The sequence below is a fragment of the Mauremys mutica genome, chromosome 1, assembly GCF_020497125.1.
Source record: "Mauremys mutica isolate MM-2020 ecotype Southern chromosome 1, ASM2049712v1, whole genome shotgun sequence".
In the NCBI taxonomy this organism is placed as follows: domain Eukaryota; kingdom Metazoa; phylum Chordata; order Testudines; family Geoemydidae; genus Mauremys; species Mauremys mutica.
The window spans coordinates 372040112-372061908 of NC_059072.1; the positions used below are offsets into that span (position 1 = coordinate 372040112).

The window sequence follows — 21797 nt, forward strand, 5'->3', positions numbered from 1 at the left end:
CTACAAAGTAACAAAACAGGTACAGAATACACCCAGGCAATGGCTTTTTTAAATCTATCTTAACCAACGACTAGGCAAAACAACAAATATCACAATTCTAAGCAAAACTATAACAAGCAACTATACGGAGCAACAAAACAGCAAACTATAGCAAGGCAGGTGAAACTTACAAGCGCTACAATCTTAGCAAACTATGACTTATTAGACTAAAAAGCAAAACCTATGGTGCACCTTATGCTATGGGGAAGTTAGAGAGGGCAGAGTGGTATGTGCCCAGGATACAGCTCCCAAGGCAGCCCCCAAGGAAGCCAAGGGATGGTGGCTGCAGCAGTGGATACAGTTGAAAGCAGTGAGCCCCGAAGCAAAGCCCACTGGAGCAGAGCTTAGCAGCGGCACAAACTTATTTTTAGCGGCAAAGCGCCGCGGAGTTTAAGAGAGGTTTTAAGACACAGAGCAAGGTTTAGCTTGAGTCTGTGTGCTGGGTAAACAGAGCCAGCAGCTAAAATAATAAGATAAAAGTATAGAAAGTTTCACAGAGGGATTCTTACCAGTTCCCAAGGCAGCAGCAAAGGCAGAAGCAGCAACAACATCAGAAGAAGCAAGGAGGGCTCGGTACAGTCTCGATAATCAAGAGGTCTCTCAGGCAGCAATTCATTCTTCATGGGGGGGGTTTAAAAACGGGGGTACACTCAAAAATAAAACAAGAGCGGAGAAAGGACCCCCCAGAACCCCTGGCTGATCAGACCAGGCAGCAATGCAGGAACCTTTCTGACGTTTGTTTCAAAATGCCTGTTTTTTAAAGACAAAATCAGGCAGTTTCCCGCCAGTAATCCTGATAGGGTCCCTCTGTCACAGGGGAGAAGACATAGGGAAAAACTGCAGGTGAGCACAGAGACGTGCCTGGGCAGAGTCCTGGACAATAGGTGTGAGTTCACACCTCAGGACTCAAAAGCACATGAGGCCTATGACTCATGCCCAGAATCTCAAAAACACATTAGGTCTTGCAGCTCTGGACATTGCCTACCCTACACCAAGCCCAGGTTTAACAAGGCGATAACAGGACCAACCCTTTGAACAGGGCAGTGGTCCCACTTAGCACAAGTGGCCATCCCTTTGAGAAGGGCAATGGCTCTTGGTAAACGACTTAAGGAGCCCTCCCTTTGAGAAGGGCAGTGGCCCTGGTAAACAACTTAACAGCCAGGGAGAGGCGGCCACAGGAGGAGAACAAAACCAAAATGGAGTAGGGGGACAGCTGTAAGAAACAAAATGGAATAGGGGGAAAGCTGTAACAGACAATTTCAAGTCTAAACTTCCTAGTGTCCAGTTTATATCCATTTGTTCTTGTGTCCACATTGGTACTAAACTTAAATAATTCCTCTCCCTCCCTAATATTTATCCCTCTGATATATTTATAAAGAGCAATCATATCTCCCCTCAGCCTTCTTTTGGTTAGGCTAAACAAGCCAAGCTCTTTGAGTCTCCTTTCATAAGACAGGTTTTCCATTCCTCGGATCATCCTAGTAGCCCTTCTCTGTACCTGTTCCAGTTTGAATTCATCCTTCTTAAACATGGGAGACCAGAGCTGCACACAATATTCCAGATGAGGTCTCACCAGTGCCTTGTATAATGGTACTAACACCTCCTTATCTTTGCTGGAAACATCGCCTGATGCATCCTAAAACCGCATTAGCTTTTTTAACGGCCTTATCACATTGGCGGCTCATAGTCATCCTGTGATCAACCAATACTCACGTCCTTCTCCTCCTCCGTTACTCCCAACTGATGTGTCCCCAATTTATAACTAAAATTCTTATTATTAATCCCTAAATGCAGGACCTTGCACTTTTCACTATTCAATTTCATCCTATTACTATTACTCCAGTTTACAAGGTCATCCAGATCTTCCTGTAGAATATCCTGGTCCTTCTCTGTGTTAGCAATACCTCCCAGCTTTGTGTCATCTGCAAACTTTATTAGCACATTCCTGCTTTTTGTGCCAAGGTCAGTAATAAAAAGATTAAATAAGATTGGTCCCAAAACTGATCCTTGAGGAACTCCACTAGTAACCTCCCTCCAGCCTGACAGTTCACCTTTCAGTATGACTCATTGTAGTCTCCCCTTTAATCAGTTCCTTATCCATCTTTCAATTTTCATATTGATCCCCATCTTTTCCAATTTAGCTAATAATTCCCCATGTGGAACCGTTTCAAATGACTTACTGAAATCGAGGTAAATTAGATCCACTGTGTTTCCTTTGTCTAAAAAATCTGTTACCTTCTCAAAGAAGGAGATCAGGTTGGTTTGGCATGACCTACCTTTTGTAAAACCATGTTGTATTTTGTCCCAATTACCATTGACCTCAATGTCCTTAACTACTTTCTCCTTCAAAATTTTTTTCCAAGACCTTATATACTACAGATGTCAAACTAACAGGCCTATAGTTAATCGGATCACTTTTTTTTCCCTTTCTTAAAAATAGGAATTATGTTAGCAATTCTCCAGTTGTACGGTACAACCCCTGAGTTTACTGATTCATTACAAATTCTTGCTAATGGGCTTGCAATTTCATGTGCCAGTTCCTTTAATATTCTTGGATGAAGATTATCTGGGCCCTCTGATTTTGTCCCGTTAAGCTGTTTGAGTTTGTCTTCTACCTCGGATGTGGTAATATCTACCTCCATATCCTCATTCCCATTTGTCATCCTACCATTATCCCTAAGATCCTCATTAACTTCATTAAAGACTGAAGCAAAGTATTTGATTAGATATTGGGCCATGCCTAGATTATCTTTAACCTCCATCAAGGAGAAACAAAGAGAACTGTCACACTGCAGCCTGGCCAGTCATGAAACTGGTTTTCAAAGCTTCTCTGATGCGCAGCGTGCTCTGCTGTACTCTTCTAATCACCGTGGTGTCTGGCTGTGCGAAATTGGCCACCAGGTGAGTTGCCTCAACCTCTCACCCTACCATAATTGTCTCCCCCTTACTCTCACAGATATTGTGGAGCATACAGCAAGCAGCAATAACAATGGGAATATTGGTTTTGCTGATGTATAACCTAGTCAGTAAACTACACCAGCGAGATTTTAAATGTCCAAAGGCACATTCTACCACCATTCTGCACTTGCTCAGCCTATAGTTGAACTGCTCCTTACAACTGTCCAGGCTGCCTGTGTATGGCTTCATGAGCCAGGGCATTCAGGGGTAGGCTGGGTTCCCAAGGATAACTAAAGGCATTTCAACATCCCAACATTTATTTTCTGGTCTGGGAAGTTAGTTCCTTCCGGCAGCTGTTAAAACAGACCAGAGTTCCTGAAGATGTGAGCGTCATGCACCTTTCCCGGCCATCCCACATTGATGTTGGTGAAACGTCCCTTGTGATCCACCAGTGTTTGCTGGACCGTTGAAAAGTGCCCCTTGCGGTTTACTTACTGGCTCCCACTGGAACTGCCTCTGGTCTTCTACTCAGATGAACCAGAGTAACCCCTACGGATCCAGGTGCCAACCGACGGGAGAGTTACATGTGGCCTGGAGCAGCAAACCCTGTGGCCAGAGACCCAGTCAGCGTGTTTCGTCTGGATTCCCAGCTGACACAGTGGTGAAATTTTACACCACTATTAAGGCTGGGATGCAATGGAGTCAGGTGACATATTGCCAGGACAGATGGCAGAGCTTCTAGTAGAGGAGGTCAAAAGATCCTTGTGCCTTTGGCTCAAGTGCACATAAAAATGTGTGTTGGGAAGCTGCATTATCAGTGTGGGTAGTACAGGCATGGCCAACCTGAGCCTGAAAAGGATCCAGAATTTTCCAATGTACATTGCTAAAGAGACACAGTATTACATCAGCCGCTCTCCCGTCATCCCCATCTCTGCTCCCAGCTGTTTCGTGCCGTGCGGGAGGCTCTGGGGATGGGGAGGACCGAGGGCCTGGCAGGCTCAGGGGAGGGGGTGGGAAAGTGTCTCCCTACAACAAGGATCGTACTGCTGGAACCTCAGAGGGAAAGAGGGAATGTGCCAGGAGCTGCTGAAGGAATGAGACTGAGTCTCCTTGATTCCTCTGCAGCAGGGGGAAGCTGCATGGTCCCAAGAGCTGGGGTGGTTGAGACCAGCTCCTGCACTGGAGCTGAAGGCAGAGTCTCCTCAGGGAGGGAGAAGTGTGTATTACCTGTCAGGGAGAAAATGTCCAGATTACAGCTATACGAGGGAGATACCCATTGCTAGGAAGCATAGGAAGATGTGTCCCAGAGGGGAGAACAGAGAAGGGTGATGGACTCCTAGAAATCACTGGGGAGGTGGGTGAGACTTCCTTTAACACTGCAGCAGGAGGCAACAGCACCTCAGGAAGGGAGGGGGGAGTAGCACCTCTCAGTGAGACAGCTGTCCAGTCTGTTAGCTGTGAGCCCTTCACAACTGAACAGGGGATAGATCCCACCCTAGAGAGCCAAGGGGTATGTGTTTTGGGGAGGGGACAGAGGGGGAATCTGGGAAAGGAATAGTGGGATTACAGGAATGTCTCCTCACTGGTCACTTGGGAGAGGATGCCGAGGACAGAATGGCTGATTCAGCACCTGTGCATCCAGGCACTCAGCCTGTGACTCAAGTTTGAGAGGAGACTGTGTCACTGGCCTCCTGGAGGGGAGCAGTCACACAACTGACCTCTCGGGGATAGAGAGAGGGGTGACAGAGGGTACCCCAATCCAGCTCTATGGCGTGCTTGTGGAAATGAACTGTCTCTTTAGAATCATAGAATCACAGAAAATTAGGGTTCAAAGTGACATCAGGAGGTATCTAGTTCAACCCAATGCTCATAACAGGGCCAGCACCAACTAAATCATCCCAGCCAGGGCTTTGTCAAGCCTGACCTTAAAAACATCCAAGAATGGTGATTCCACCACCTCCCTAGGGAACCCATTCCAGTGCTTCACCACCCTCCTAGTGAAATAGTGTTTCCCTAATATCCAACCTCCCCCTCCCCCTCTGGAACTCGAGACCATTACTCCTTGTTCTGTCATCCGCCACCACTGAGAACAACTGAGCTCCATCCTCTTTAGAACACCCCCCTCCCACCCACAGATAGTTGAAGGCTGCTATCAAATCTCCACTCCCTCTTTTCTACTGCAGACTAAACAAGCCAACTTCTGTCAGCCTCTCTTCATAAGTCATGTGCCCCCAGCTCCCTAATCATTTTAGTTGCCCTCCTCTGGACTCTCTCCTATTTGTTCACATCCTTTCCGTAGTGTGGAGGCTGAAAACTGGACACAGTACTCCAGATGTGGCCTCATTTTGGTTGCCATTTGCTGGACTCTTTCCTATTTGTTCACTCCTTTCTGTAGTGTTAGAGGGAAATTATCACTTCCCTCGATCTGCTGGCAATGCTCCAACTAATGCAGCCCAATATGCCAGTAACCTTCTCGGTAACAAGGACACACTGCTGACTCCTATCCAGCTTCTCATCCACTGTAATCTCCAGGTCGTTTTCTGCAGAAATACTGCTTAGTCACTCTGTCCCCAGCCTGTAGAGGTGCATGGGAGTCTTCCATCCTCATTTCCGGACTCTGTACTTGTCCTTGTTGAACCTCACCAGATTTCTTCTGGCCCAGTCCTCCAATTTCTCTAGGTCCCGCTGGACCATATCCCTACCCCCCAGCATATCTACCTCTCCCCCCAGCTTTAAGAGAGGATGTAGATCTGACTGAATAAATTGTTGTCTGTGAAAATGCTAATGACCCTCCTGACAGAGGGGGGAGGAACTTCTCTGGGCTGGTAAAACACAGGAAGGGGTCTGAAAGGGCTGCTGGGAGAAGGCACAACACTTTGCCCAGAGAGCACAGATCACCATCACAACCCTTTACTTAAAGTGTTTGGAGGGGGATTGCAGGGAAACCCCAATGGGGGGTGGACTTTTTCCATGGGCATAACCCTGGGCAGGAAGGTAGGTTCAGTGAGGGCTGGACAACATGCAAAGTGCTCTTACATCCTTAAATGATCAGACCCTTGAATACCAAATTCTCAGTGAAGACCTTGAACTGAGATCCCTACTGAAGGGGACACTGAGGGGTAAGGAAAGCCAGTAGCTAACCAGATGTTAAGGTTCAGGAAGTAGCCGAAAGCCAAAATGTAATTTCAACAAACCACACTGTGGTGTAATAAATATACCTGGGAACGCCTAGCTGTAATAAAAGATTTGATGTTATTGGTAAATATCACGATCTAAAGTTAGTTGTTAATGGTAAATCTTATGACAAAAATGTTTTGTACTGATGGTAAACCTATGAAAAGGTGAAACAGGCATGATTTTTGGGGAAAGCTTTTGGACATACTAGGAGTAATCAACAAGACGCCGTACATGACTATTGCTTCCCAGAGAACACCTGTTCACAGGCTCGAAGCTTGTCACAGTAGGGAAATGAAATATACCTGGTCTGCTGTCTGGAGGGGGAAACTGAGGCACAACACCTCATGGCATCGATGAATCCATGTACTGAGTTACAACTAATTGGAAAAACACAATGGTTGACAACGCTACACAGAAAGTACCTTAGACAATTTCTGATATCACTAGGCTCATCTACAAAGTGTTGACAGGTACATACAAGTTTGGAAGAACACCTGTGGATAACACGACAATGTTTGTAACACTTGGGATTTGTATGATCAAAAAGTAAGGAGAGCCTTGAGCACACTGCTTCTGCATCAGCCAGTGACTGACAGTCCTGCAGTGAACTAAGAGAAGAAGTGTGACATGCTGTGCCCCAAAGCAACACCCTGGCACCCCCATGTTTACCTTGGTGATATGATTATTGTGTGATTTTTATAAAGTATATACAATATGTGATGTATTTGTATACATCTATCATTTTTGTACCTAACATTCTGAAAGCATGGAAGGGCATGTGATCAGCTTCTGTGACTCTGGACTCCATCTTGTGTTTTTAGTTTTCCACTGACTGTGCTGGGGGCTTTTGCTTGGAAAAATGAAGCTCCCTCTACATGGCAGAAATTATAAAATGTGGAAGCAACAACATCACTTGGCCTCACTCTCCAAACAACTCAACACCAAAGACGTTAGAACCTGGGACTGAACTGGGGCTGTGGTCCCAGGCTGAAGGGATTTCTGGCCTGTGTATGGAAGATTGGTGGATTGTTTGTACCATCAGGGTGACACACGGCTTGATTCAAAGCCTGTCTAGTGCATAGAACTTAGATTGTGATGTTTATTTCCCAGATTTCAACTTTGTTCTTTACACTATTTATAATCACTTCAACAATCCATCTTTCTGTAATTAATGAATCTGTTTTACATTATTTTCCTTAATACAGAATGTTGTTTGAAACGTAAAAATGAAATCTGCTCAGGCTGATGTATTGTCCTCTCCACACTGAGGGAGGGGCAGGCTGGGAAATAAACTGACACTGGTCAGGCTTTTGGCCAGGGCAAGACGGAACAGCCCTTGTGTCCTAGGCTGGAGAGCTGGGGGGAACTGGCTGGAGCCTCTCTATTCTAGTTTCATGGCTGGGTAGTGAAATCATTCATGTACCTGCAGCTGGGTGTGTCCTTGGCTGTGCATAGCTGTGTAAGTGCAAGACCTGAGAGGATTGCAGCTTGTCACAGCCTCACAGTGTGAGGGTGGCCCAGACTGGTTTGCCAGAGGGCTCGGCGGTCCCCAGTTCCAGGTTGCACCCCAGGGAATTACTTCCCCCCCCCACCCCAGTGAACAGGCCCTGTAAGACTGGGAGTCCATTTTCCTTTTGATATGTGGTCACTTTCTGACAGAGAGACCCTGGTTATGGAAGGGAAGTCAGGACACTTGGGTTCTGTGAGTCAGTGTCTGTGTGACCTTGGACAAGTCATGTCTCCCCGTGCCTCTGTTCACAGATCGGTGAAATGGGGATGGTTCATAGTGACTTTTCTTTGCTAGGTGTTTTGAAGATACATCAATGAAAGCCGCTACACAGTATAATGATGGTTACTGATGAGAAATAGCGATCTGTGATCCCTTAGCGACAGCCCCATATGTTTGCTCTAAGTGCTTGTGTCTCCTCTTAGTCAACTTACTTCGGATCTCTCTGTCTACTATCTACCCATCTATCCTGAGAATTAGGCATTATCCCTAATTTTCTTTCTCATCAACTATAATTTTTAAATACATAAACACAAACATACAGAGCAGCCAACTCCTCTCTGACTCAGTGCAAAACCCACGAGTTTTCATCTCCCTTTGGGAAGGTTCCTTAATTGCTGTTAATGCTAAAGCTGGATAATTAGCACAGAAGTGGAGACAGGCTTGTCTACATCCTGTTTACACTCAACTCCTCCCTTCTCCTCTAGAGGCTGAGCAAACCCCACTGGGATTACACGGAGCTATATTAGAAACTGTGCACACCGTTTGTCGGCTCTCGGCGTGGGATGCTGCTGCAGATGCTGGGTTCAGAGTGGTGTGGGTCATGGATACCTGAGGGGGATTCCTAGGAAGGACACTTCCATCTCAGAATTCACAGGTACCCATCTCTTGCTGAGGAAACGTGGGTGTGGAGGGACAGAGAGTAAGTCTGTGTCCTTTCCGCTCTGCACAACCATGACACATCCCAGGGCCCTTGCCATAAGTGATGAGTTTGCTAAAGAATCCCTGGCCAAAATGTCACTGATTACTGAGCACCCCTGCTCATCCTCCCTGATAGCCTCCAGCCCGAAGGTGGTGCATTTCAGTGGCACAGTGAATCCTTCAGGATGAAAGGTGTTAGTAGATGTGCAGTACAAGCCAAATTCTGAGACAACGGCCCATGCTTTCCTCAGGCCCCACATTTCTCCTAGCTTCATTCGAGAAGTCTGCTGAACTGTTATACCTGTACGTTTTTTTTTTAAAACAATACTTCTTGAAGTAGATATGCAACATGTGATATTTCAGAACAAACTCCAAAAATTTGGCAAATTTATAAGCAACTGGAAATGAGTTCTTCTAATGGAAGTTGTCAGACTTCCCGATCTACTTCCCGATCTACTTTCTTTATCAATAGATCCATAGGGTTTAAGGTCAGAAGGGACCATTTGATCATCCAGTCTAACCTGCTGTAAAACACAGGCCCATTAAATTCACTCAGTTACATCTGAATTGAGCCAAAAGAGGTGTGCGTGACTAAGGTCGGGTCTACACTAGGATTTTACATCATAGAATGATAGAGCCATAGAGTTATAATGGAATGCAAAGGACAGCTAGTCTATCCCCTGACAAGATGCAGGATTTGTTTTGTCTTAGTCATCTAAGACTGATGGCCATTCACACGACTTTGGAAAACCTCCGCAGAAGGAGCTTCCATGACTTCCCTGGGAGTCTGTTTCATTGGCCTCCTGTAGTTAAAGTTTGAAGATTTTCCTGAAATTTAATTTAAATCTGCTAGGCTGGAATTTTAACCCATTGCCTCTTGTCCTGCCCCTCTGTGTTAAGACAGAATAACTTTTCTCCACCTTTTTATGGCAGCCTTTCAAGTGTTTGAAGACCACTATCATGTCCCCAAGTAATCTCCTCTTTTCCAAGCAAACATCCTAGTTTCTTAGGTTTGCTCATACAGTTTGCATTCCATCCCTTGCATAACATTTGTTACTTGTCTATGGATCCTTTCCAGATTCTCTACATCCTTTCTATACCTCGGTGAGCAAAATTTGACACATTTCTCCAACCGAGACCTAGTCCACACGGAGTAAGGAATACTATCATGTACCATGACTTGCATGTTATACTTCTGCCAATATAACAAAACATAGTATTTGCCTTTTTTGAAACATTTTTCCTAATGTCAAACCTAAACCACCCTTGCTGCAATTTAAGTCCATTGCTTCTTGTCTTCTCTTCACAGGTTCAGGAGAACACTTTTTCTCCCTCCTTGTAACAAACTTTAAAACTGTTATCATTTATGCCTCAGTCTTCTCTTATTCAGACTAAACAAACCTAGATCTTCCAGTCTTTCCTCATAGGTTGTGTTTTCAAGACCATTAATCATCCTTTTCTCCAGTTTTTCCAGATAAGTTTGAATGTTTATCTGATTCTCTAAAGACTTGCAACCCCTCCCAACTTATTACCATCTACAAAATTAACAAGTTTACACTCTATGCCATGATCTAAATTGTTGATGACGACATTGAAAAGAACCGGAACAAGAACTGATCCCTGAGGAACCCCACTTGTTATGCCCTTCCAGCATCACTGTAAATCATTGATAACTAGTCTCTGAGAGCGTTTTTTCAACCAGTTATGCACACACCTTTCAGTAGCTCCATCTAGGTTGTATTTCCCTAGTTTGTTAATGAGAAGATCATGCAAGACTGTATCAAAAGCTGTACTAATGTCTACATATACCACAACTGCTGCTTCCTCACATCCACAGGGCTTGTTACCCTGTCAAAGAAAGCTATCACGTTGGTTTGACACGATTTGTTCTTAATGAATCCATGCTGACTATTATTTATTACCTTATTGTCTTTTAGATGTTTGCAAATTGATTCCTTAATTATTTGCTTCATTATCTTACCTGGTACAGAAGTTAAGCTGACTGGTCTGTAATAGCCTGGGTTTCCTTTATTTCCCTCTTTATAGACAGGCACTTCTGGTATCTCCCCCGTCTTACATGACTTTTCAAAGATAATAGCTAATGGCTCAGATCCCTCCTCACTCAGTTCCTTCAGAGTATTCTAGGATGCATTTCGTCAGGCCCTGTTGACTTGAAGACATCTAACTTGTCCAAGTGACTTTTAACTTGATCTTTCCCTATTTTAGTAGATGAATCTACCCCAGTTTCACAGGCATTCTCTATTTCAGGTGTCCAGACATGACCAGCCATCTTGGTGGAAACCGAAACAAACAATGGTTAATCCCCATCACTGCTAAATATTTGGCCCTAATTTCGAGCTGGAATTTGCCTGGCTTCAGCTTTCAGCCCTTCGGTCTTGCTCAGCCTTTGTCTGGTAGATTAAAGAGCCTGTTATTACCCATGATTTTCTCCAAATTAAAGTCTCTGCTTGATCATCTTTTTGATAAGTTAAAGAGATATACGCATTCAAGTCTAAAGATCCGGCATTTACTCTATCCTCCAATCATTTTTCTGGGTCTTCTCTGCACCTTCTCCAAGTTTTTAACATCTTTTTCCAAATGTGGACCCCAGAACTGGATGCATTTTGTTTCATCAGTGCCATGTGCAGAGGTAAAATCCTTTCCCTGCTCCAACTCACCAGCTAAATATTTTCCACTACTTATTCAAAGGCCTCTGAGAAATCAAGGTTCGTTGCCTCAGTGTTGTTCGATTGATCCACCAAATGTGTACTCTTTATCAATCAATGTGTACTCTCATAAAAGGATGAGATCAGGTTTATTTGACAAGATCTTTTTAAGTTGCATCCTTTTGGTGACTGGCATTAATTACATTTCGAGACTTTTTTTTTAACTAATCCCATACCAGCTTTTCCATTGTTTCTTAACCTTGTCAACTCTTTTATAAAAAAAACCCAACACTTTCCCTTTATTTTTTAATACTTTATAAATAACATATATTGGAATTGACATAAATCTTTTTTAGGATTTCATTTGTTCTTAATGTAATCAATAACCTCCTTTTTGTGATCCATAGCCCTGCCACACATGGACTTTTCCCAGATGTCTGAACTTTCTTTATTAATTTTCCTAACTTCCGATTTCTATTGCTAGCCAGCTATTTCCCCTTTTTCCTCTTGTTACATATTGCTTCCCTCCCCCAATTGCTGCCTTCACTTTACCATGAAACTGATTTTTTACCCAAAGTTTTTCACTTTGCTTACTCTGGATTTGTGAGTTTTCTGATATCTAATAAAATGTTATCAAAGAATTACCAATTCATATTTTTCTGTCTCAATTTTTCCTCCCATTCAGTTTTGCTGACAATTTTCCTTACCTTTAGGGAATTAGTCCTCTTGGAGCACTAAGTGACTATAGATAGTACTGGTGGGGAACTGTCCATTTGAATGTAAATCGGTTTCATTTTTTTATTTTCCTCTCCTATATCATATGTCCTCATCTTTGTCTCTTGTGAAAAATAAAGAGTCCCAGACTTTTCTGTCCTTAATAGAGACTGGGTGACCAAACTGAACAAATATCTCGAATGCGTTATGCTACATCCCATATCTTAGTGATCTGAACATTGTTTTCTTTTGTCCACTACTGTGAATGAGCAGGTGATTCTCTTGAGCTGTTACCAATGGTGCCCAGGTCCTTCCCCTAAGGTATGTTCTAGTTGGGATGTTTCTCTCGGCACGTCACCCCAAAAGCTTGTTTTTTTTCCCCTCTCTGATTTTGAGCAACTGGATGAATGGGGAAATCCCTTCACTATGGACTCCTTATCCTGGCTCTCAGGAACAATAATGGAAAACCAGTATCCACACTTGTGTTTCCTGCTGGTTCCTCTAAAGGTTCCCCCACCACAAAAGGTAGGAATTCTTAATGCAGGGATCACAATACAAATATGGAATTGTATTTAGTAGGGTCATTGTTCATAGTTATTTTCTCTGAATAATGAAAATGTAATTTTTCAATGTGTTAAGAGAGATCAATCTTCTACTCCCATGAGAACAGCCTCCACTACTGGAGTCTCATATTAACGTTGTCTCTCCATTCAGGCATTTCTACTGCAACCATCAACCAAGGTCCTCAGACACCCTTATGCCTCAGAATTGGACACTTTCTCCCCTATGCCATGTCAGATTCTAACAGAACCGACTTCACCAACCCCTCCACCTTCATCCTGCTGGGCATTCCTGGCCTGGAGGCAGCCCATATCTGGATCTCCACTCCCTTCTGTGCTATGTACGCCATAGCAGTGTTGGGGAACTTCACTATCCTGTTCATCGTGAAGAAGGAGCCGAGCCTCCATGGGCCCATGTTCTATTTCCTCTGCATGCTGGCCTTCACCGACCTGGTCATGTCCACATCCACCATACCCAAAATGCTGAGCATCTTCTGGTTCAATTCCAGGGAGATCAATTTCAGTTCCTGCCTCACCCAGATGTACTTTGTTCTTTCATTCTCAACAATGGAGTCTGGAATGCTTGCCGCCATGGCTTTTGATCGCTACGTGGCTATCTGCAATCCTCTGAGATATTCCACTATCCTGACAAACTCTGCTGTGGCCAAGATAGGGCTGGCCGTGGTGATGCGCAGTGGCATACTCACATTACCCTATCCCTTCCTGGTGAGGCGATACCCATATTGCAGAACGAACATCATCCCACACTTCTATTGTGGGCATATGGCTGTGGTGAAGCTGGCCTGTGCTGACATTCGCATCAATAGTTATTATGGACTGTTTATTCTTTTCTCTGTGATCGGAGTGGATGTGTTTTTTATTGCCGTGTCCTATACTCTGATCCTCCGGGCCATCTTCCGCCTCCCCACAAAGGATGCCCGGCTCAAAACTTTTGGGACCTGCATCTCTCATCTTTGTGCCATCTCAGCTTTGTACATCCCAGATTTAGTCTCCTCTCTCATTCAACGGTTTGGCCACAATGTGCCACTACATTTCCTCATTCTTATTACCAGTGTGTATCAGCTGGTACCCCCCATGATACACCCCATCATTTACGGCGTGAGGACCAAGCAGATCTGGTGCAGGCTGCTCCAGCTCTATACTCCTAAAGAGACCTAAATGTTTTCTCCTTGTGCTCTGGCTCATAAATTAAGCTGGTTGGTCCATGGTGTGATGGCTCCTCCCTGAATCACCTCCTACACAGACAGAGAGACATTAAACCCTTCCCTGTCCTTACTGTGCTGTGTTAATGTGATGAACTGGAGAGCCTATCTATGTACACTAGACTGGGTTGCCACCTTTCTAATTGCTGGTAGCTGGATCCCTGGAATTACAATTTTGCCCCATCTCTTTTGTGAAGCCTCGACCGTGTGTCTTCTCCCCAAGGTCCTGCCCCTGTCACTTGCTCATGTCTTCCTCCCCCCCTTGTCAGCTGCGACCCAGTCATCTCTAAAACCAATGTGTTCTCACAACTTATGGCAAGTCATTTAAGGGGCATTGTTTAGTGTTAACATTTTAATGTTTATTCTTACTTTGTTACTAACTCTGTGCAGAGAGAGACTCCTGTGATCTGTCTCAGCTCTGGGAAGGGAGTGGGGTATAATTTGTTACAGCAGGAGGCAGATACACCTGAGGTCTAAAGAAGAAGATCAGAATGGCCATACTGGGTAAAGCCAATGGTCCGTGTAGCCCAGTAGCCTGTCTTCTGAATGTGCCCAGTGCCAGGTGCTCCAGAGGGAAAGAACAGAGCATGGCAATCAGCCTGTGATTCATGTGGAGAAGCTTGGCAGAAGGGAGCAGAAGCCCCGAGCTGAGACTGCCTCAGCTTCGTCTGGCAGGAGTTCAAGCCTCCAGCCATAGTGGAAGTCACCGGGGGAAGGGAAGGGCCCTGGCTGCAGTAGCAGAAGAGCCCCTTAGTTCAGGCTGCCCCAAGCCCTAGCCACAGCCACAGAGCGGAGGCAGGAGCTGTTGGGGGGAATGTGGAGAGAAATGCTACTCATTTCTGTCCTCTCCATCTTCCATACTGCTGCCATCCAGGGGTTGCTCCCTTTTTCCCTGTCCTTGGACGAACCTCAGGGGGAGGTTTTTTTCTCTCCCCTCCCTGACCCTTTAGGGGCTGCTCGCTTCCCTCCAGCTCCCTTTCCCTTTCTGTGGCTGCACCAGTACAATCGCGTCACCAAACCAGTGGTCTGACAGTTTCTGGTGGACACCTGCGATTTCACGGGTAAGGTGAAATTCCTTCTACAGCATTGGGGAGACTTCTATCGCCTCTTCTCGGCCACAAGGTCTGTTTTGGAGGAATGAAGGGGAACCGGGAGGTAAGACATCCTCGTCTAGCAGTGGGACCGCAACTTCTGTGCAAACTTTTCAGGTTGGTCAGCGATTGTTCCAAGGCCAGCTGGGGATCGTCCTGCCCATGAGAATCCTCCTCAGCCCTCAGAATGAAGCCAACCATCTTTCAGCATTCAACACCAGAGGCTCTAGGGTGGTTCTCCATGTTGCCAGGATCTCTCCTTTCTTTGTGATGTAGGGTACTGTCAGGGTTTCCTCTCCACTCTTAACTCTGGTCTACTGATGTTGGGACCCACACGAAAGACCCCCAGCTTAGGTTAAAAACTTCCCCAAGGCGCAAATTCCTTTCCTTGACCTTGGACGGTATTTCTGCCACCACCAAGTGATTTAAACAAACATTCAGGGAGGGGCCACTTGCGGAACTACTAACTATGCTTTGTAACCTATCCTTTAAATCAGCTTCTGTATCATTAGCCTGAAAGATCGGGTGCCCTGCCAGCATAGTTCCTCGTCCCATGCCTTCCCAACAAATGTTGTCATGAACCATGACAACCTCTCCTTGTTTCAATTTTTGTTCACACTGAAGCTGCGGAGGTTCTAGCACTCAGATTGTCCATTGGCTTCCTATCCCTATCCAAATATCAGGTGTTATTTGTAGCCCTGAGGATTAATCTGTTGGTCTGTATAAAATGTCTTTTTGATAAAGTGTGTAGGCTGCATAGATTAATAGAATTTGCAATAAGCTGTAATGAAGATACCTAGAAGCTTCTAGACCAGACATCCTGGCCTATTTCCTCTGTGACGCTGAAAGCAACCTTTAAGACCCTTACTCAGAAAAGTGATAATAGGAAACAAACCTACGCAAATTGTCTAGGGACTTTTCGAATATCTGCTAACCTTTCACCTAGTTAGGTGCAAAAGGACCTAACAAGTACACCACAAGATATGTAGATAGTTGTCATTTAATACGTACACAAAGGTCAGCCTATGAAAACAGGTACCCTCACCTTTCCATGGGGGAAAGACAAATTTGGGCATAGGAGGAAGGATTTCTCCCTATAAAAGGTGTGATAATCCACCATTAGGCAGGCGATACACCCATCCTTCTATTCTCCATCGCCTCACCCTGCCTACACCTACGAAAGCTGTCAACTACTGATAAGTCGTAGTGTTCTGTCCTTTCACAGCTGTAAGTATGAAATAATTCTTAATTTCTACTTCACCTCTAAAGCATCTATGCTAAGAAGGGTTTAATTCATAACCAGTTTCTTTATAACTATACTTCCTCTAGCAAAGGTGTGAAATCTTCTGAGTGCTATTGCTGCAAAGTGCATTTAGAACTATGTAATATCATATCATTTCTCTTAAAGAACTGTGATATTTTGTAACTTTGTAATCAAACTGCTTTTAACATTTTACATTTACTTCTTGTTTCATTGATTTTAAATAAAAGGTCTTGTTTGACTAAACTTTGTCTCAGTGTAAATTCCTGTTATACCCCAATCTCCTTGTATTAAATTATGTGAAGCCTGATTCAAGACGAACTTTTATCTTCTGATCACACATATTGGCGAGCCATACCCATATTATTAATATCTATCAATTATTACTAACATTATTAATTAATTAGAAAATTAATTATTAGATACAACTAAATTAGGTGGATAAATTCCACTGTCCCTATTAACCCTCCCCAAATCAGGCTACAGACTGGCGAGCCAGCCAGGAGGAGATTTAAGGAGTGTGTGACAGGAATCCAGGGAATTCCAGACGTTTCTGGACCCTTTAAGAGACTTTTTCTTTGAAACGCAAGTAAATAGTTAACTTCAGTAAACTCTTTCTCTTAAAACCAGAGTCATAACTTCCTGTGATTATTGTTGCTGGCAGTACGCCCAGTATTTCCGTTTTGTATTGTGGTTATACATCCGAAAGGTTTTTACTTTCACTTTGGCCTAAAGATTTTAACTGTATTAGCTAACTGAATATTAAAGTAATAAAGTTTAAAAGTGATATATGTGCACAGAAAGGGGTTTTTATATGTTGAAGAAGTTAATGAATGGTACCGAATAAAATAATTTGCAGCCGCACCTGGATCCGGTGACCCACACTAGTGGTGGCGGGGAGTTAATAAAGCAAGGTATTCATAGCCGCCAGAAAGGCCGCAATCAGTCAGAACTTGAATAGTTCAAAGATACCTTATCTTAGTCCCCTTAACTCTTCCGGACTGCACCTCTGATCCGTCTGCCTCAGTATTCCCCGATATTTGGCAGGTCCCGACAGAGGGGAAAGACCTCTCGATCTGCTATAAGCCATCGAGAGAAGAGAGAAGAGAGTATCCCCGCTCCCTCTATTTACTTGGGACTTTTATTATATAGTGCTTAAACCGGTGTATTAAACAAGGGGGATTATCCTGTTGTTTCTGTGAAGGGACGCCTTCTATATCAGAGTAATTCGACAGAGGATTGATTCTAGTGAATATACTAGGAAAAAGAAAGAGATGAATTCTCTATTTCGTAGTAAGAGTGTTAAAAGTGAAGATAGAACAGGAGTGGAGTGTGTTGGAATTTCTAGCAGTTTAGCTTTGGAAAACTTTGCTAGGAAATATATTCAGGAACATGGTGGAGGTTTGGAGCAGCTGAGAAATAGTGAAATGATTTCTGAGCAGAGAAACCCATGGGGTTTTGTGAGTAATGTATTTGAGGATGAAACAGAGCAGAAAAAGAAAAAAGCTAAGGTGGTGAAGGGAATAGCTGTTGAATGCTTGCTTGTAGCTTGTAGTTCATTGGGAAAGAAATTGGATAAAAAGATGGAGTTACTCAGGGAAGTTCAGCAGATGCTGGTAGCCTATAGAGTAGACCGTGGTCGGTTGTTGGAAAAGATTAAAGAACTAGAAAAGGGAGAAAATAGAGCAGAGGAGGTTGAAGAATTGATTCCCATCCCTATTGGTATGGTGGAACCAAGAGAGGTAGAAAATCCTATTGGACCAGTGACTAGAAGTAAAACAAGAGAATTAGCTCAAGTAAACACAGTACCTTCAGAAGCAGGGTTGCAGGTTGAATCTGTGGAGTCAGAGGAAATTGGCAGTGCAGAGAAAACTGACAGTCTGCCGATAAGAGACGGAAGTTCTGAAGTGACAGTTCAGGAGGCGGAGACAAGTGTCACAGTCAGTGAAGCAGTTAGTGACACAAACTGAGAAGCAGGGAAAGAGAAAGACATTTCTGCTTCTGTAGAGACAGCTTCTGTGAGTGAAGAAGCAGTGCCTTTAGAATCGGTCATTGTTCAAGGATTAGAAGAAGCCGTATCACAGGTAACACAAGTAGCTAATGCATGTGATGTAGTGATCTCTAAGTTACAAAGAGAGCTACAACAACAAGCAGGGAATAGAATTCCTGCTCCTCCACCCAATGTTACATTAGCACCATATAGAGTAGAAAATCCAGTTCCTTTGGGTGGACATTTATTGGCATTCGGGCAATCAACATTGCCTAGACCCCAGGAATTTTGTGGGTCCTCTATACCCCCGTGGTATATGCTGGTATCACCTAGTATATCGGTAGAACGCCCTACCACGCCAGACTTTAGTGGACTAAGGGATGTCCTGCGTCAGTGTGGAGACACTTTGAATGTAAGCCATAGACATTTCATGGAAAATTATCCTAGATACCCAGGATTATCTCCAGTGGAAAGTTTTGATGGTTCAGATGAGGAAAATGTGAATCCAGGTAGAAGGAGGCAAGGAATAGAAATTGTAGATTTAAGCTCAGATGAAAGCTCAGATGAAAGCTCAGATTCAGATCCAGAAGAAGGAACTGCAGGTTCCAATTCTGATTGTCCTGAAGCAGTTGTTACAGATATTAAAACCTTAGACCTGGTAGCTAAGCAAGTAGGAATGATGGAGGATTCTTCAGTTGCTATGCATGCACAACGTGTGCAGGAGACAGCAAAAGTGTTTGGCTTACCAAGGGAGGATTGGGTTAAAATCTTACAACTCACAGTGAATCGAGCATTGTGGAGTACTTTGCCACTTAAGTTTAGGGTAGGAGAGAAAACTTTTCAAGAGACAGTAGCCCTATTGGAACATAATCAGCACCCAGGGCAAGCTGGAGTAGCAATTCTGTCTAACTTAAAGCAGAAACCTAATGAAACTCCACATCAGTTTCATTTGCGGTTAAGTGCAGCTTGGCGGAGTCATATCAAAGAAGAAACAGATGAACTGCCATATATCAGTCTGCTTGTTAATAATTCCCTTCCTCAGTTAAGAGAAATGGTTAATATGCATATCACTGATGATATTTCTTTAAAAAGAACATTAGCCTTGCTGGCTAAAGCACATGCACAGGGAGGCTCTAAATTAGGTCGGCGTGGAGCCCCGGTTGCAGTACTTCAGGAACCACAAACTAATCCTACGGTGAGGATTGAGGGACCTCAACCTCAGCCAGGATTAGGACGAGGAGTTCCTAAATTCCCTAAGTATCAACGTTGGCAAAATGACCCTAACCCACGTAATAACCCTGGACCTTCGAGTGGCCAGGCCCCTCGACAGGGTTATGCGTTTGGATCCTATACAGGAGCCCGGGATCGTGTTCCTTTCTTTTCAGATGCTGCACAGAACAGTTCACGTCTGCAGAGACCTAAATCACCGCCTTTGCACAAAACTGAGGACTCAGTTGTGAAAATGTTTAAAACAGTGCAACAGACGCTTGAGGCTCAACGACGGGCTATCCGAGAACTTCATGCCCGTGTGAATGAGCTGATGATGATGGAAGGCCAAGGCTCAGCAACCTTGAACCGTCCAGTGGCCTCCGTCGATCCATCCCCTTTTCCCCAGTGGACAGCCACTCCTCCAGAATTGGCTGCCTCTGAGGAGATAGAGGAGGAACCCTTAGATTATCTGACAGCATATGCTGCATGACTACAAACAACCCCGAGTATTGTCATAACCCCTTTAGGCAGAGATACAAGTGGAAGACCCACAATATCTGCAGTGATAAAGGGACTAGACAGGAATCTTATTATAGATACTGGAGCAGCAATCAGTATTCTCCATGTCGAGGATCCTAGATCCTCTCCTCTATCATCAGGATGTACCAAGACACTTGCAACCTTTGCAAGTAATCAGGTTACTACCACACTTTATACACCCCTTGAAGTACAAATAGGTCACCTAAGAAAGAATCATACTTTTGCATTAATGAAGTTAGCAGACCCAAAGAATTCCTTATTGGGAACTGATTTCTTATACAAACAGGGATGTGTTCTTGATTTGTGTAACCAATTATTGTGTCTTTCAGTAGAACAGGAAAAGGATGACTCTCCAGTAGTCATACCTGAGTGTGGCATGGTATCTCCAGTGGAGGACTTTGAACCTGAAGGGTATGATTTGGACAAAATAGTGGCTAAACATGCAGACCAACCTGAGTTACAGGCATTACTGTACAAACATGCAGATGCCTTTGCTAAACACAAACATGACTGTGGATGCATGGCCGTCACTATTGTGGTGGTAGGAGGAGAAATTTCAGCCCAAAAACAGTATCCTTACCCAGAACAAGCAAATCCATACATAGAAAAGACTATTAAGTCTTTGTTGACACAGGGAGTACTACGAAAATGTACTTCCACTGCAAATTCACCTATTTGGCCTGTTAAGAAACCGGATGGTTCGTGGCGTCTCACAATAGACTACAGACGCCTAAACCAGGTCACACCAACTTGTGCCCCCACAGTGGCCAAAATGCCAGATCTAATCAAATCCTTTGATCCAGAGGCTGTATGGTTTACTGTATTAGATATCAGTAACAGCTTTTGGACATTACCATTGGCACATATTTCACAGTACCGTTTTGCATTTAGTTTTCAGGGAGTGCAATATTCTTGGACACGTTTGCCCCAGGGATATAAAAACTCTCCAGCTTTATTTCATGCACAAATGAGACGGATACTGTCATCATTTTCTAAACCAAATGTTCTATTTCAATATGTAGATGATCTGTGTTTAGCAACACAGACGGAAGAGGAGCATTTAGAAAGACTTGACGAGCTCCTGCAAATTCTAAAAGAAGCAGGGTTAAAGTGCAATCCAGCCAAGGCTCAGCTAATGGCTAATTGTGTCTCTTTCTTGGGCCTCACCCTGACAAAATGGGGTAGAACCCCAGCGCAACAGAAGGTGGATGCAATCCAAACATTGCCTTTACCACAGGAACCTACGGCTTTAAGAGCTTTCCTAGGTTTAACTGGGTACCACAGGGATTTCATCCCTAATTTTGCTTCTATTGCAGGTCCTTTGTACCAACTACTAAAGAAAGGTGTACAGTGGGAATGGTCTGAGCAACACACGGAGGCAGTATCCCAGCTAAAACAGGCCATTATCAAGGCTCCGGTGTTGATCACACCAAATCCTGAAATACCCTATCATCTGGAGGTAGCGGTGAGTGTTAATGCGTTGGCGGCTGTGGCCTCACAAGAAAGGCATGGGAAAATCAGACCTGTGGCCTATGCCTCACGTTTAATGTCATCAATTGAACTCAAATATGACAATTGTGAAAAGTATCTATTGGCAACCAGTTGGGCCATACAACACTTTTCTTTTCTAATTGGCCTCAGCCCGATCATATTACACTCATCGCACACTCCTCTTCAGTTTTTACTGTCCAACAGGGTAAAAGATGGGCAAGTTTCAAATGCTCGCCTTGCTCACTGGGCATTATTACTGCAAGGGAAAGATATTGCAGTCAAACCTATTAGGACACCATCCTTGTTACCAACAGCTCTATTGTATCAGGGAGAGCCACATAAGTGTCCCAACTTTGATCAATTGGATCTAAGGGGGGAGGAAAAACAAAAGCTCTTTCAACCTTTAATCCAGGAGACAGATCCCATTAATAGGTATAAATTCTTTGTTGATGGTTCTAGTTATTACCATCAAGGCAAACCCTATACTGGGTTCGGAATCTATGCAGTTCC

General features: G+C 44.1%; 1 protein-coding gene across 1 annotated transcript; it reads left to right on the forward strand.

The window, feature by feature from the left end:
* Window positions 1-12713: 12713 nt before the first annotated feature.
* LOC123377064 (olfactory receptor 52E4-like) lies at window positions 12714-13661 on the forward strand. The gene has a single exon (XM_045029478.1). It carries the CDS (start codon window positions 12714-12716, stop codon window positions 13659-13661), a length of 948 nt encoding a protein of 315 aa, XP_044885413.1.
* The last annotated feature ends 8136 nt before the right edge of the window (window positions 13662-21797 follow it).

What these genes read in the sequence shown, in the direction of transcription:
- LOC123377064 (XM_045029478.1), top strand. Translation starts at nt 12,714, where the DNA reads ATGTCAGATTCTAACAGAACCGACTTCACCAACCCCTCCACCTTCATC.